This window comes from Ixodes scapularis, unplaced genomic scaffold (genome assembly GCF_016920785.2).
Source record: "Ixodes scapularis isolate PalLabHiFi unplaced genomic scaffold, ASM1692078v2 PGA_scaffold0__279_contigs__length_252992795, whole genome shotgun sequence".
NCBI classification, from domain to species: Eukaryota; Metazoa; Arthropoda; class Arachnida; order Ixodida; family Ixodidae; genus Ixodes; species Ixodes scapularis.
The window spans coordinates 212,082,635-212,099,548 of NW_024609835.1; the positions used below are offsets into that span (position 1 = coordinate 212,082,635).

Consider the following 16,914-nt stretch of genomic DNA (forward strand, 5'->3'; position numbering starts at 1 on the left):
AGTTGGTTGGTGAAGGTCTGAAATTCTCAAATTTTTTAACCAACCAGATGGAGTTCCGTCAAACGTGTTTACGTTTAAAACATGCATTTATATATATTTATTTTTGCAGTAAGGCGTCGTGTGCGGGATAATTTAAAAGAATAATATTTATTATCTCCCTTTATGCACATTTAGTGTATTTGCCTTCAGATCCATAATTTGAGCACACAGTCCTTTGTGGCACACCCCGCGACCCAGTATTTCACACTGCCAAACAGTGAACAAAAAAGCATGTTGCCTCAGACTCAGCAGATGGCGTAGTTTTGAGTATCGTCCTCCCGTGTTGGTCTCAAACGTTTATGTGAGCTTCATAAAATAAATTTATTGATGACAATAAAAACATATATTTTATTACTGCCTTAAGTTTTCACAACATAAATAAAGGCTCGACCACCGTCAAGATATACATAATAAGTAAATGCGCCCACAAATTAACTGAAATATGCTCTGCAAATCTTTTCCGGCCTTTTTATATTCGATAGGCACGCCGATAGGGTGGTCCAAGTCATCAGGCTCGATCTAAAATGCACCGTAAAAATTGACGCCTGCACGTATTAATCTAAACTTTTCGTCAAAGGTGTATTTCACAGGTCGTTTTTTTTTTTTTTTTTTTTTGTAGAATTACAGAGCGTAGTCCTTTTCTGTAAAAAATAAAACCAAGGAACTTACCAGGGTCTACGGTGAGCGGCGACGCAGACGACAGGGGTTCAGTTGCGAGGTGTGTTTGGCGTTCGTATTGAAAGATGGCGCTATTTTTTTATCGCGACGGCTTGTCATTACCGTGGTTTATTAAAATGAACATGATCTGTTTGAAATGTACTTTCGGTTAAAAATAAATTCGGACAATAAAAGAAAACCTTAAACTAAAAAAAAAACGCGTCTGCATAACGGCGGCGCTTTTGCTGCCAACGGATTTCGTCTGCGTGTCGTCTGCTTTCTTTCGCTGGTCGGCTGCACCTTCGGACGCTGCTCCCTACGACATCTATCAATACGAACGCCAAAAACACCCTGCTACTGAACACCTGTCGTCTGCGTCGCTGACTGCCGTAGAGCCTGGCAAGTTTCTTGGCCTTATTGTTTACAGAAAGAGAACTAGGCTTAGTAATTTTCCAAGAAAAAAACCGACCTGTGAAGTACACCTTTAACGAAAAGTTTAGATTACTACGAGCAGGCGTCGATAGAGCCTTGTGATTTGGACCACCCTATATAAGCGATTTGGGACAACTTTAAACATTTATTGTTATTGCGAAGCTCATTTAAATAACATATCAGTTCCTGATGCATATACAACTTCTAAAATACACAACAATTTTATGGGTCTGTGGGCTGAACGAAAACAAAATGCCCAGTGGCGGGCGGCGGAGCAATGCCGATTGCGGACGCAGACCGTCAGAAAGTGACAAATAAAGCGGCTGCAATGTCAAGTAGAGTAGGAAATACTACTTTGTTTTTTTAGGAAAAAAATAACAAGGATGATGCTTATCTGCAAATTAAATTGACCGCCATCTCGTCAAGAACAGAACGCAAACGTCAAGCTATTTCAGAATTGCTCACTTTGATAAGTGCTATTTCAGGCTAGGTAAGATCTCAGTACGAAGGTTGCTCTTTTCTGCGTCACTATTGGACTATGTCTGCATGATTATTCGCTTACATCATGGTGCTAAGTGTACACAATATTGACATATTAACGGCATTAGCGCACACGTATGAGGAAGAGAGAAGGGACAGAAAAGAGCGCTACTCACAACTGTATTTACAAAGACGAAGAAAAGAAAGAACATCGTCCAGCTCCCCATAAAGATGAAAAAGGAAGAAGAGGAAGCAGAAATATAAAACAGGAATATAAAACACAAAGTCGGGTGTTCCCTCTCGCGCACAGGCTTGATACACTGGTTCTTTGATTAAACCCTAAAACCTTTTTTTGGCTGTGCCTTCGTTGTCGTGGTGCAGGGTGTGTTTGCATCAGTCTTCGCTCGCGCCTGGTCACCCGTGTCAGGGGGGAAGACGAACACATCATCCATGGTCGGCTGCCGCTGGGTCGTCGTGCCTGATGTCTCGCGGCACCCGTGACTCATGCGAGTTCTGCATTGTCCGTCTTAAAAAGTCTGTTTCCTTGCTTGTTAAGGCTACCGATGCAACACTAATGCATTTAGTAGCTGCGGAAATGATGTAGAAGGCTTCTACCACCTCGCGAGTCATTTTATCCTTGTGCCTCTCTAGGGTTATTGTTTCCCCGAACAGCGGATTAAAATTGCACTCTTTGCAATGTGTTGCAAGATGGCCTCCCACTGTGGCTCTCAGAGAATAGTCATGCTCGCGAAGTCGGTCATTAAGACACCTGCCTGTTTGACCTACGTAGATCTTGCCGCACGAGAGTGGAATCTTGTACACCACGCCTGAAGTGCACGGAACAAAAGGTTTAGCATGTTTTTTTGTGCACCTGTGTTAGGCAGGTGTCTTAATGACCGACTTCGCGAGCATGACTATTCTCTGAGAGCCACAGTGGGAAGCCATCTTGCGACACATTGCAAAGAGTGCAATTGTAATCGCTGTTCGGGGAAACAATAACCCTAGAGAGGCACAAGGATAAAATGACCCGCGAGGTGGTAGAAGCCTTCTACATCATTTCCGCAGCTACTAAATGCATTAGTGTTGCATCGGTAGCCTTAACAAGCAAGGAAACAGACTTTTTAAGACGGACAATGCAGAACTCGCATGAGTCACGGGTGCCGCGAGACATCAGGCACGACGACCCAGCGGCAGCCGACCATGGATGATGTGTTCGTCTTCCCCCCTGACACGGGTGACCAGGCGCGAGCGAAGACTGATGCAAACACACCCTGCACCATGACAACGAAGGCACAGCTAAAAAAAGGTTTTAGGGTTTAATCAAAGAACCAGTGTATCAAGCCTGTGCGCGCGAGGGAACACCCGACTTTGTGTTTTATATTCCTGTTTTATATTTCTGCTTCCTCTTCTTCCTTTTTCATCTTTATGGGGAGCTGGACGATGTTCTTTCTTTTCTTCATCTTTGTAAATACAGTTGTGAGTAGCGCTCTTTTCTGTCCCTTCTCTCTTCCTCATACGTGTGCGCTAATGCCGTTAATATGTCTAACTACCAACTAGCCCAGTTATCAACCCTTTTACACAATATTGGCCAGGAAAACAACTGTACTGATTGCCGCTCAGTTTTTCCATAAAAGGTAGACTGAAATTATTTTTCTAAAACTTTCTTGACAATTTGAAATATTATTTCTTTTAGCTGAGTTGCGTCATCGTCATATATTACGTAATACGTCTTTTGTAAACTAGATTTCAAAATATATATGGCGATGACGTGCCCATTCTATGACTTTGCACGGTAATTAATTCCTAAGTTCGAGAGCACAGCAGGATTGGACTTTCAATACTGCTACGCAAGGTTGTACCAATCACGGGTATATCAGGCGACCTACCAGAATAATAACCTTTCCATTCAGGTAAAATGTATGTTACTGAGGTAAAAAAAATATGCTGAGCCATATATGTTAATCTAGTTTTTCTTTTACTATTTCATCGAACTTGAATATTGGATTTTATTTTGGTACCTGAAAATAAAAGTGGATTCTACGAATGAAAAATGTTATGCAGTACTCGTTTCAGTGTTGAAATAGAGCGTATTGACAAAAGAACGCGAAAAATATAACCTCAATTTAGCGGTTCAAACCGGTTCGAATCGAATGCAAACGTAATTTTTTCTTGCCGAAATCGAACCGGAGCCGAACCGAAAGCCGTAAACCCGAACTTGAACCGAACCGATAATAAATTCAGTTCGACACTTTGCTCTTAAGCACGAGCGGAAGCGCGTTCGTGCTAATGGAGTCAAACCCTTTTGAAATTGAATATAAAAAAAATACTCTAAAGCATATGTTTAAACTACGCAGCATATTCCACTGTAAATCTCGTTGCACTAATGGCCGTTTAAACTTCTTTTAATTTTTATTTTGCCACCAACCGTACTGACAAGGTACTAGGCCTGCATGTGAAAGTGTTTCAAACTGCTCGAGGGAAGTCAAGTGATTTATGTACTCCGTTTCCAATACAAGGTGCGTGGAGGAAGCGAAAGTGTCGATCGTCAGCCAGCGTCTTTAATATTGGCTTCGCCCCTCTGGCTGTTATCCTCGTCACTGTGCTGCAACGGACTGATGCACGTGAAGAACACATCTGCGCAGGGGTTGTCCGCCATGAATTCCAAACGCCCTATACGGTTTGAGCTGGTTCTCTTAAAAATTGGCAGCTACCTTTACTTTAAAATACTATAATGCGTGAAATGGAGTTTTCAGGAGCGAGTATAGGAATTCATTCGAAGCCATTAAACAGTCGTTATGGTAGTGAAGAACCTATACCTTTATGAATTTTGAGGAAATTGATTTGGTGTGAAACGTGACCAGGGAGGGAGAAGAAGAATAACCGCAAGTGGGTACGGAGATTAGTGTGCTATGAAGTACGTTCCCCGTAACATTTAGCGGAGAAATTAAATTGGTATTTCACATGACCAAGGACGCGGAAAAAAAAAGGGGGGGGGGGCAGGGAAAGGTAAGGAAATACCTCTCTCTGCCCCTCCCCCCCCCCCCCCCCCCCGCTTCCTTCGTCATGTGACATACCAACGTAACAACGTTATCTTTCACATCTGTTAACAATTAAAAATAAATTAAAGAGGACCTAACACCGCTCCCTGCGGCATTTAGTTGTTCTCTGCGCACGCCATACAAAAAATAGAAGGGCTCGACACGAGTGCGGGAAGCCGTCCGCAGTCTTTGGAGTTTCGCATGAAAAATGTACTGGACACTCTAATCTGAAAATACATCCATATATGCAAAAAAAATTGAAAAACACCCTGAAGCGAAGTTTGGAAGAGGTATCAAAGGGAACTTGTGCACGTAACACTCAGTTAGCCTAATCGTACGTACTATCCGTTACTAAATGGTCATACTCACTGTCGTCTTCTTTTTAAATACCTATTTTTTAACTGTTGCGTAAGCGTCGCGCTCACGAAACCATTGTTTCGTGAACAAACAATATTGTGAAAAGAAAAATCTGGGAATCGAGAACAGTGTAACTGGATATAATTTTCGCACACACGTGCTTCAAAAGGTACCGAACTTTGTCAGCACGTTTTTAACTTTAAGAAATAATTTTGTGCATTTGCTATCAAAAAAGCATAAAAACATTCCGTTTGCGGTGTTGGAGAAGAACCAAAATATTTTTGGCGCCAAAAATGATTTTTTATTTTGTTTCTGATATTACTTTAGTGCTTGTTAAAAAGTTGAACGCAAATTGTAGTTGGTTTATACATAATTGGTAGGGTATAGTACATTTATAGGTAGTTTATTGTCGTAGGCTTAAAATAAATATACAGATTTTATTAAATATATCATAATGCAATATTACTGGTTTTATCATATAGTTATTATGATGTACGCTAGAGGTTCAACTGGCGCTAGTCTCTATGCGACTTCCGTGACGCAAAACAAAGCAGACAGCAACCAGTCTACTTTTTCGATGCTCCTGTGAATTCCTATGGGAAAACGCGTGTCCATTTTGTCTCTTCACCGGAAAATAACACGGAGCACTTTGGTTATTTGGGTCGTACCGAATTGTATGTTTCTACCTCGATTAACATGGTAAAAGTGTAATTCCTTTAGTTAGCGCATTTCTCTTCATAAGTGAACGAAGTTTAACTTCGCTACATTTCAATCCTAAACACGTGTTCCGCAGCAGGTGTGTAAAAGCAAGCGACGATTCTAAGCAAAATTACAATCGAAAGGAATATAGAGTGCGTTAAAGGCTCACCAGCTCCTGTCATGCTTATTTATGGATAATATGCCAGTCCTGTCACTCTATGAAAATGACCCCGTTGTGCATGAGCGGATAAAACCATTTAAATAAAGAATAAGGTACGCGGGCTATGAAAGGTGTCTGTTCGTATTGTTTTCTTTGCCGGGCAGCTTTAATCGAGCACTTGTTTTCAAAGACTTCGAGTGTGCGGGTGATATTTTCAACTCAAAACAAACATCTTCGCACATCTTCAAGAGCAAAAAGAACAAAGCTGTGCTTACTTATTTGAAATCGGAATATACTACGTGGCCTTCAATTTATTTTGATCGTACATGCACGTGTAGTTACTGATCCAATCTTACTGCGTAGTTTTTGCCGTCGCCTATGATTTCCAGATGTCCTTCGTTCGTCTGGCACGTATATCCCTCATGCCGAAAAGCGCCGATGTCGCGTTCGCGCTAACCGTGTCCGATAGTGCAAATAAATACATGTACGGAGCCGTTAAAGCACGGTATTAATGCGATGAATTTGAAACATAAACTCCGTAACCGACCAATCATTTCATCGGCCTGACTGAGAAACGTTCAAGCTACCTAGTACGTGCAAATTATTCGGGATATTTGCTCTTATGATTGAGCGCAGGGAAAAAATACACTCACTCTTTCCCATAGAAATGCATTATCGGAAGTCAATTGTGGACTGGTTGCTGTCTGGTTCAATTTGCATCAGCACACTAGCGCCACTTGAATCTCTAGCGTACATTATAATAACTCTATGGGTTTTATGCGTGTGTACAACGGAAGTGCGTGCAAATTTCGGCGACCTTGAAAGAACGCTGTAGAAAAAGCCAGTGATATATGAAACAATTAGGTTTAATTAGTACGCCCGTTTCCGCCTCTCGTTTAAAGTGTTTGCCACGCGTGACTTGTTAGCGGCGAACGAAAGGAAGCCGGAGTAGTTATCAACGTCCTGCTCGCAGCACTTCACGAGAAAATGTGGACTCAGTGCGCACGTTTCTCTGAATTACGGCACGAAACACACCAGAAAGGAGCTTGACGCCACGAAGAAAATGAAAGAAAAGATGCTTTAAGCATAAAAGTGCAGTTGCCATTAAATTTTCTTAATTTGCTCCTAATTCCCCTCCAATTAGTAACATGTGCTGTAAAGTTGAGCGGCACTCATCAATTTGTTTTGAGGGAGAATGAGATCTGAGAAAAGGTGGCTTCACTGCATACTTAGCGTAGTGGCGTTGCTCTGGTATACCTCTTTGTGACAATGGAGGTTCATATTCTTAAAGTGTAACAACTGATTATGAAACTAAACTTTATCGCGCGCTCACTCCTTAAGTTTCAGAGTTCATGGAAAAGCTATTTTCCAGCTTTTCCGTTGAATAACAGTGAGGAAACTTGTAATGACTGAAAAGCAGCCTTTGCAAAATTAGGCTTATCACCACATAAAAATACACAATAATATGGATTATAAGAACTACAGCGTTGCTTGACTGTTTTTAAATTAAATAAAAAAAAATACATCTCCAGTCCCACCTTGGCGGTGGTGCCCTTACTTAAATACCGAAAATATCAAGCTCGACGGGACAGACAAGGACACCAAGAAGACAAGAGAGCGACTTACTTACGAAGTGCGCTTTCATAAAAATCCAAAAAAGATACGAAAGAAGTGATTCACTTATACGAAAGACAAAAACGGTCAAACAGCGAAAAGAAGAAATTGAAGAAACAGGTTAAATAAAAGTAAATATAGTTATTCCATTGTAAAATCTTCGCGTTATTGAACATAAAAAATTGTAGGCTGAAAAAGGATAAAACAAAATGTAAAAATTGTTTTCACAACACGATTAGGACAGATGAACATGCAGAACATAATCTACCAAAAGTAGAAACTTTTTGAAACCTCTTGTGGGTGTGAAAGGGGGTGAGGGGTAGTACTTTTTTCCGACAACGACACAGAAGCTACACCGACACTGGCGTCCCCACGAGATTTAAAGGTCTGCGCCTCGGAAAGTTCCTTGAACCTTCCTCCTCGGGACTGTTCCAGAATTTTTGTCCTTTTTAAGATTGGCGTGCATTGGCAGTCAGGGACATGTATTTATCAATGTTGTACCGGCAAGTAGTTAAAAGATGTGGCATGTTCTCTCAATCTTGCATATACACACCAGCCCGATCGTCCCACATAACCTTTCCCACGGGCGAATGGTATTTTTAATGTTATACCGCGGTGGCATGGTATCTATTTTTGCTTGTGTTTCACATTTCTGTCGTCATGATGATCTGGCGGTTAATTGATCTAACGTCATAGCTTTTTTAGCTTGTCCGGCACTGAAAACACCAGTGTAAGTCATATCTGGATGCAACCTTCTTGATGTTAAGGAATAGCTGGTGTATGTTGGACACAACTGCAGAACGTCGATTCCGGTTTTGCGTCTTATTTTTTGTTCTTTTCGAACGAATAATATTTTTCGCAAACATCACACATGATAGTATTCGCCTAACCGGGCGCCTAGGGCCGTTCCGTTTGCGGTTCAAAGGTCTTCGTTTCACCGAGTTATCACATGACTTCCTAAAGGCGGCTCTGAGAACCTTATGTACAATGGCCCTTTTTATTAGTTTTAAATAGAATGATTCATATTGAAGCAGCTTTTTTTCTTTTGTTTTGTCATGTAAATCAATCACGAGTGGTCGTTCTTGAAGATTAGCCGTAAGTCTACCATATGGAGGGGGTTTTCAGTCTCAAGCGACCCCCTTGTGATTTTCAACATGGTGGCTCGAATGGTGTTGGTTTCTAGCTATTTAGTGGCCTCAGGTGGATTGCTTACAAGGACAAGGTAATCGTTCAAATATTTGTAGATTTGTTACACTTGGGCGGTGGGAACGAACGGATACTTGGGTCTATAGCACATAAAACCGGCGCCGCACAGTATCTCATGCATATGCCTTTCTTTTGCAGGTAGTAATTGTCATTGAAAGATACGACTCTACATGTTAAAGAGAATGTCAATAGATCCAACAAAATTATATATATGAAGCTTATTAATACTGAAAACGTAGTGTATCATTTGTGTCGATAGGCTCCTTTCCAACTGCGTGTATACTATTGTGGTGATTGAATAAAGCAAATCGTCATCTCAAAGTGAGAAACTAATGTGCCCAGTCGTTGTAGTGTTTTTTATATTACTAAACTTGTTTGGAATTGGGCATTTACAAAGGTTTGCAAGTTGGAAATTGGGCAACTGGCGAACAAATGTACCATGCTCTTTTTCAGTGACGAATGCACGAAAAGTTCATCCATCTTTATGTGTTCCAATGGTGAAAGATTCTTTTTGAATGTTGATATGTTTTTCTCATGCACGAAATATGTTTCTAGCACAATCAAAGAAATTTTGCTTTGACCTTTTTAGTTAAAGCAAAGTGTCACAATGTATAACAATTGCACATATATGTTGCCGACTACTATGTTCTTCTAATCAATTTACCTGAATCACTTACTTAAAACAGATCATTACCATACGAGCCACCTTTATTGAACATTCTCATGAGCTCAGACATATCTACGAGCTCCCTACTAAACACAATTCATTTTCTACATTTACGGCTTATTTTCCAGAACGAGTGAAAAAAACAAAACAACAAGGACTGGTGTAATATGACACATTTTATTATAAAACTCGTCAAACGGACAATTGTGAATAAGTGTCTCAGAGCGGCCCTTAAAGGCAGACGTACACTTCGCGTTTTTGCACATTTGACCGCCTCCTTCTTTCCTATGTCATCCCCACTTATTACATTGCCACAACTTGGTTCACCTCGCAGCTGAAAAGAGGAGGAGCGTTAAGATTGTCTATCCTGCAGAAAATCGAAGTTTTAAATCAGGCATTAAGAAATTATGTGATCACTCGAAGAGACGGAGCTTTCAAACACAAAAAATCTTCTGAAGGCGTCCTGTTACCCAAATAGCACCTTGTCGGATGTTGAGGAAAATATTATTAGCTTCAAAATTAAAAGAAAAGCGCCAAGATCAGGAGTCGCTGCTCGGAAGTTATGCGCTACAAATGCCGTTTATCCTATAACATCAAAAAGTGCATCAAGATATGACATTCGATAGGTATTCTCAACGCCGTCCAAGCTGACCAGGCTATACACTAAGATCCATTATCCGTAAAACCATCATGACGACTGCGATAGGAAGCAGAAGCCTAAATATATTCCATTCCGCAGCTGTATAATATACAAAATACCATTCACCCAAGGGAAAGCTTATGTTTAACAATCTGATCTTTTTGTAAATACTAATGCACTTTTTTCATCAGACACACGCGCGGCAGCTTTTTGCACGGGAATGGCCTGTGCCAGCAGGCGTCACCTTTTCTTCAACCGAAAGCGCAACCAGAAAACAAAAGAAAGAAAAGAAAAGAAGGAAAGAAAAGAAGGGAAAGAAAAGAAAAACAAAAGAAAGAAAAGAAAAGATGAAAAAAGTGCATTTTGGCACTCTCGAGTCTCGCGCACTTCATCCTCTTCTGAAGAAATAGCATCAGTTGATAGTCAGCGCTCGTCCTGTCCTCTTCTCTTCTATCTTCCTGTCGTCTTTGCGCTGTTAAAACACTAAGTATGAACCAACTAGCCCACCGCAGTACCTTGTTACCTTCTTGTGTGGATGCCTTTGTCAGTGCGTCTTCTGTGTCGTTGTCGGCCAAATAACTAATGTACCTCCACCCCCTACTCGAGGTGTTAGGGGTTTGTAGTTTCGGTGGATGATCTTATGAATTGTTATCATTCAAAAGTATAATAAAATGATTGCTGCAAATTGTTTATAGTTTTATTGCTAATTATTGCTTTTAATAATGCGAATGTTTTGTAGTCATTTATCACTATAATTTGCTTTGATTTATTCTGTATGTTTAGTTTATCTTTCTCTTCCCCTTGTCGTATGAATAACTACTTTAACTTATGTTTACATTTTTGGATTTTTTATTAAAACGCCAATTGTGAGCATAGTGATGTTCTGTCTACCTCATATTCTTGTCTCTCCATTTGCGCTTTATATCTGCAGTATTTGAACCAACCAAACAACCGCAGGATTTGAGTGCACTGCCTTCAGTCTCAAACGCTAACGACGTAGCGCAACAAAGCACGGGTTTAGGAACGCGTGGTGCAATTCTTTAGAGAACCTCCCCTCCCCTCCCCCTCCGCCGGAAGTGTACGCTCGTGGCATAAATACGCGTTCACAGAAGCGGGAGAGTGCCGTACTTATACGGCCGTTTTTCACCTACTTATTGCTCGCATTCTTGGGTAGGTGAGAGAGAGATGCATCGGTCGGTATTCTTCTCGCGCGCATGCGCGGTTGGTGGGATAAGGCGCTCACTGGGTGTGCCGCAGTTTTCGCATTTTGCAAGACACAGAAGCGAACTGAAGAGAAATTCGCTGAAGAGAAGTGGCGTCAAGCTCAGTATGATTGTGCTCTACGCGACAAAGAAGCGCGGGAGGTGATATATTATAGAAATATTCTTATATATTTTGCGTGTTCTTTGTATGATGATATGTCTGTCCCTCCGCTCTCTCATGTGTTTCTCAATGTACGCATTTTTTTTTGCGCTGGTGGGATGCGGTTGCATTAACTTACGTGTCTCTTTCGTCATAGAAATAACGACCGCTCTGTCCGAGACCCCGACATAAAAATATTCGTAATGAAATGTTTTTATTTTTTTTTCACGTGAACGCAGGTTCTTTATTAGGAATGGGAAAGCAATTTTTGATTGTTAATGTTTCATTAATACCTGCAGGAACACCAACCAAAGTGGCTTGCGAGATCTACATCCGAAGTTTTGGATCCATTAATCCTGCCACAATGGTGAGCTGGCTAGCTGAGGGCGCACTCACGGAAAAATCTCATACAAGATTATTTTCAAAATATCATATTCACAAGTGTCATTTGGCTTGTCTAACAAAAAAAAAAAATGAAATATTTTCTTTTTTCGTCTGACTCTTGTATGCATGTCTTCAAATTTCGAACTAAGTGTTTTGAAAAGTTGCAGCAAAGTATTTATTCTGTCAGCCTCATGAACATTGAAACTAAAGCAAGACGGCCAGTTCTTTCAACTGTGCAGAATCTAGGGATGACGGTACGCTATTCGACTAGAACCACTATTCGCACACCCCTAGATTTTTTTTCTAAAGCAAGACAAATGATTGCATTTGAGCTCCCATGTCGCAACTCGGCAGTGGTTTTTAGCGCGTCTTCACCGGACAGCACACCACTGTCTACATTGCAGGTGGACGAAGCGCACGATTGTTTGTCTTTAGGGCAGTGTCTACCACAGGTACGCTCCAGAAAGTTGTCTTTTATTGATATTCATGAGAAAGACTTGCTTCACGCCTCATCTTGAGAGCTTGACGAACTTCTTAAGCCCCGAAAAAAAATCACATTTTCGGGAGAGCAAGAAGGGGGGCTGGATTTGTGAAGTTTTAATTCTTCCTTCCGATTTTGCATAAGAGCAAATTTGTTTCGAAATTCTTAGTTAAGCAACACACAATCACATTTCATGAAGTCATCGTCTCCGTTTTGCTGATAATTATATTTTTGATTTATTTCAAAATATACATAGATAAATGTTTCGTCGATCGTTATCTTTAATTTTGTTCACCTTTTTTTTGCGTACCTTTCACGGCTCACCCAGTCTCGTTTTTATTGAGAGGGCTCTCTCCAACGGCTGGAAGGGCCTCGTTGACAGTCGCAAGTGCTACATCGAGGTCATCTTGATCGGCAGGGGCATCACGAGCCCGAGGTTGCGCATCAAAAGCGCCACTTTTTTTCAAGATGAAGCAATTTCGCCAGCATGTCTGACAAAGCCGTTCGCCAGGAATAAGGATCAGATTGGGGTGGGCATCTGCCAATGATGTTGTAAGAATCGCGGATCCGCGGCCATTCTGGATATGTTCAAAGAAAGATATAGAACACCACTTGCAAGCAATCAGTGACATGTATATTTTAAGATATATTTTCTAATGGTGACCACAGAACTCATATCGCCTTATGGGCGCCCTGAGCGAAAATAGAGCAGCCATTGTTCCGTGTCCGTCAGGTTTTGAGCATGAGTTAGAGACCACTTTTGGCCTGCGTTATTTCGTGGAAATCACCTGCACCGACACAGACAGGAGAAAGTTTTTCTTTTTTTTTTATGCAAACAAACCAGAACGTTTCAGGTTACGCTCTGCACATAATATAGAGCTCTTTTACCTCACCGCACGATTCGGGCACATAAAGGTCTGGTATTTCACCACAGAAGCCAGTAATGTATCCAAACCTGTATATTCAGCTTTAAATACTTTTTGGTTCATGTTCAGTGACAGGGAAGAGATGAATCACGTCAACTGCAAATAAATCAATGCGGTGTTATAACTTTCGCTTGGGTAGTTGTAGCATAAACATAACAAGGTGAACGGCTTACAGCTTAAATATTTGTTTAAAGTCTCGTTGGTTTGGGAAAAATTGTAAATTGACCCGCTGCAGTTAAACAAAGGCAGTTACACATTAGCGATGAGTAAGCACGACACTAATATCTATACAGTTCAGAAAATAAACGAATCAGATTTTTCCACTAAACCACATCCGCAAACCACACTAACCACAAAATGACGTGCCTGTGCCGACTAAACTGTTTCATCCATCAAAACGGCTCAATACTCTGGAAAAAAAAAACATCTTTTACGGGCAGATTTTTTAATCCTGATCGGAGTCAATGGTCGTTCAAAGCAATGCGTCTCTTTTTCCTGCCTTTTTTTACTGTCGACCCTTTCCTTTCAAAACGCCAGCAAGGATCTATCGTTACCACGCTTCCTGTGCAGGAAAAGTCCCCATCAGGTGATGCCGACGCCGATTGTGCATTAAGCTTAGGGGGGTTATGGAAGCTTATATCGCTACAAATGGCGCAACAAGCCTGCTCTGCAATGGAGGCGTAACCGATTACCACATGATGTACGGTGTTGTTTGCGTTACAGGCGAGAAGAAAGACGAGTGAAGGCAGCCACGGCTTACAGTGGCGCTTGTTTAGCTGTACACAGTGACTGTATACGCGGGTCAAGAATGCGAATGCGCATAACCCCCTGACAAAATAATATTCCCGACCAGCAATCTCCTTGAGTCCGTACGAAGCTTCCCGCCTCTCGTGTCAGGTGGCGTGCTGTGCAGTGAAGGTGCGCTAAAAGACAATGCCAGGTTGCGACACGGGAGCTCAATTTCAACCTTAATTTTGTCTCGCTTTAGAAAGATACAGGGTGCCTCATATAGCGGCCAAGCTTTTTAAATCTACCGCAAAAATCGGTTTCTTAACCTATCGCGCTACGATTTTTTGTGCAGCGTTACTCCCAAGAGGTGCATTTTCTCTATTAAGTTTGCAAAGAGCAAACTTACCGGACAAAAAAGTAAAAAAAAAACAAAAAAAAACATTTTTAGCTTCTTTAGAAACGTAACAAAGCCACCGGTCTTGAAGCAATAGGGCGCCCTATTGTTTGACGACCGCTGGCTTCGCTGCGTTTCCATAGAAGTTAAGCCGTGTTCTTTTTTTGCTTGTTCACCAGGTGAGTTTGCTTTTTGCATTTTTTATAAAAAAAAGAACTATCTTTGGGCAACTCTGCACAATATCGTAGCGAGGTAGGATAATAAACCGATTTTCGCGGTCGATTTAAACAGCCTGTGCGCTATTTGAGACACTTTGTATTGTTTTGATGGAAGTTTCAGATATTAAACGCAATGTACTCTTCCTCTAATGCCATGTTTTTATTTGTATTTTTACTTGAACCACATCAGGGTGAAAGAAGCGGCTGTTTAGGCAGCAAAACGGACGTTTTGTTTACAAATTTATAGCTTGGTTTTTGTGACGTGATTTGTTATACGGGCCGAAATATGTTTTTCTATATGTTACATCTACAAGGTTGCCAATAAACCAATTTACCAGTGCCAGGCGCAAAGCGATAATAAAAATTGAAGAAATTAGCTTTTTTTTAAATTTCGTTGAGCGTATTAAGAAGTTTTGCACTAAAAATCGCAAATCAGCACACCATAACTGTCTAAAATTAGTTTGAATTAAAAAAGTGCAATGTTTCGTTGAGTGAGTGAGTATTTCTAAATTATTGATCGATTTCTAGTTTTACGCCCACATTTACAGTAAAAACTACGCTCACGCCACCGGTCTCGAAGCAAAAATCCATCAACTTTCTTTACAAGTTCTGAAGTGGTGGACCGCAGCGCCTGGGGTGTTAGGAATGGAATGTCCCAATAAAAACTATTCATGAAAGTTAAGTGTGAGATTTTGGATTTCTCATTGCAACTCAAAAGCTCCATTTCTCAGGCTGAAACATCACAGGAATATTAAAAAAAAAATAAAAAATAAAAAAATGATAAAAGTGAGCAAAATTGTTTTTTAAGTAATGTATGTTTAACATCACATTAAGCAGATATTTCATGTGTGTATTTCATCCTAATTTTTATGAACTGTGATTTATGTCTACAGGATTATGAAGTTGACCTCTACCTGAGACAGACGTGGCAAGACGACCGTCTGACAAGTTCCAACGTGTCCCGACCTTTAGATCTCAACGATCCCAAGCTGGTCCAGAGGATTTGGAAGCCGGAAGTCTTTTTCGCAAATGCCAAACACGCCGAGTTCCAATACGTCACAGTGCCAAACGTCCTGGTGCGGGTCAACCCAAATGGGAAAATTTTATATATGCTCAGGTAAGTCGGATTGTTTCGGAAGAACTATTAAATTACTAATGATGTTTCTCACTGGGATTGCTCCTAAGCTCGAATGAAGAAATCATATACATTATTAGATTTCATCCTACGCACGAATGGAAATAAACCAGCCTCAGTGGTATATGTTCAGGGCGCGGGAAACATGTGACGCCAATAACTGAAAAGAAGTACTGTCATTCAAATCGTTAAATAAAAACGCCGCCTGACGTATAGAGTACTATATGGACAATGTTTAGTTGCAATTTAAGGAAGCCAAAGCTTCACTATTCGTTCAACCGAAAACGTAAATATGTATTCGCGCATTTGTTACGCTCGTGAGCACTTTAATTTCTGGGAAACATTCACGGAAGTATGCCTGCTCATGCAACGCCGATACTATTTACTTGATGATATATTTTTTCCTAGCTTGAAGGTATTCTTATGTAGTATCTTGAACTAGTAAAAAAACTCACCAGATGTTCAGACAGCTAGCTGTTTTATCATCAAAATATATGATTAGTGCTAACGAAGATAGCACAATATTAGATGTTTTTGCCTGTGGGAGCCATTCAAAAACTGACACCATCACTCTTTTGGCAACGCTTGTCATAAAAAAATTATATTGCTTATATCTTTCCTAAGTTATGTACGAAATACTATTATATATAAAACACAAGATTTAATATGAGGTGGCTCTGCGGTTGCAAACTTTTCAAGGTGAAACATTACTTAGGGTAATAGAAGTCGTTGAAAATAAATCTCAACTTTAGGTTTTAATAAAACAATCATCTACCTTATTCATAATTTAAGAACATTTTGTAATGCTCGGGATCGTATGCCTGATCACTCAGAATCAAGTTACGACTTCATGAGAGTCACTTCGTATCTAAACACCTACTCCACTTTGAACAGGGCCAGCAAAAGATAGAAATTTGCAATCGCAATGTTTTCTTCAATATACCTAATGCCGAAGATAGAAATAACGTAGAATAAAACAATCATTTTATATTGGTTTAGGTGGTGTAAAAAATAATGGAGTATTACTTTTCAGAGCTTTTAAAAAGAACCATCTGATTCATTGAATAGTATGAATACGAAGTATGAATACGCAAGTATGAATACGAAGGTCGCGCGAACCTTGTTCTCATCGGTAAGGGTAGCATGCCGTACTGAGATGGCCTTTATTGAAAGGCAGGGTAGCAAGTATAAAAAATATACCTTCTATATAGACTGATGGAAATTAAAACGGTCATTATGCGCGAAGGGCTTTAGCTGAGTGAGCATGAGGAGTATGGGAGCAAGGTGGAGGAGGCG

The 16,914-nt window shown here is 40.6% G+C and overlaps 1 protein-coding gene across 1 annotated transcript in view; it reads left to right on the top strand.

Moving 5' to 3' along the window:
* The window catches only part of LOC8053475 (glycine receptor subunit alphaZ1), a 98,920-nt gene that overhangs the window by 15,977 nt on the left and 66,029 nt on the right, over positions 1 to 16,914 (top strand). The window contains exons 3-4 of the mRNA XM_029981906.2: positions 11,651 to 11,718; positions 15,377 to 15,600. Coding sequence (XP_029837766.2) covers positions 11,651 to 11,718; positions 15,377 to 15,600 — 292 coding nt within the window. The remainder of the gene's footprint in view (positions 1 to 11,650; positions 11,719 to 15,376; positions 15,601 to 16,914) is intronic.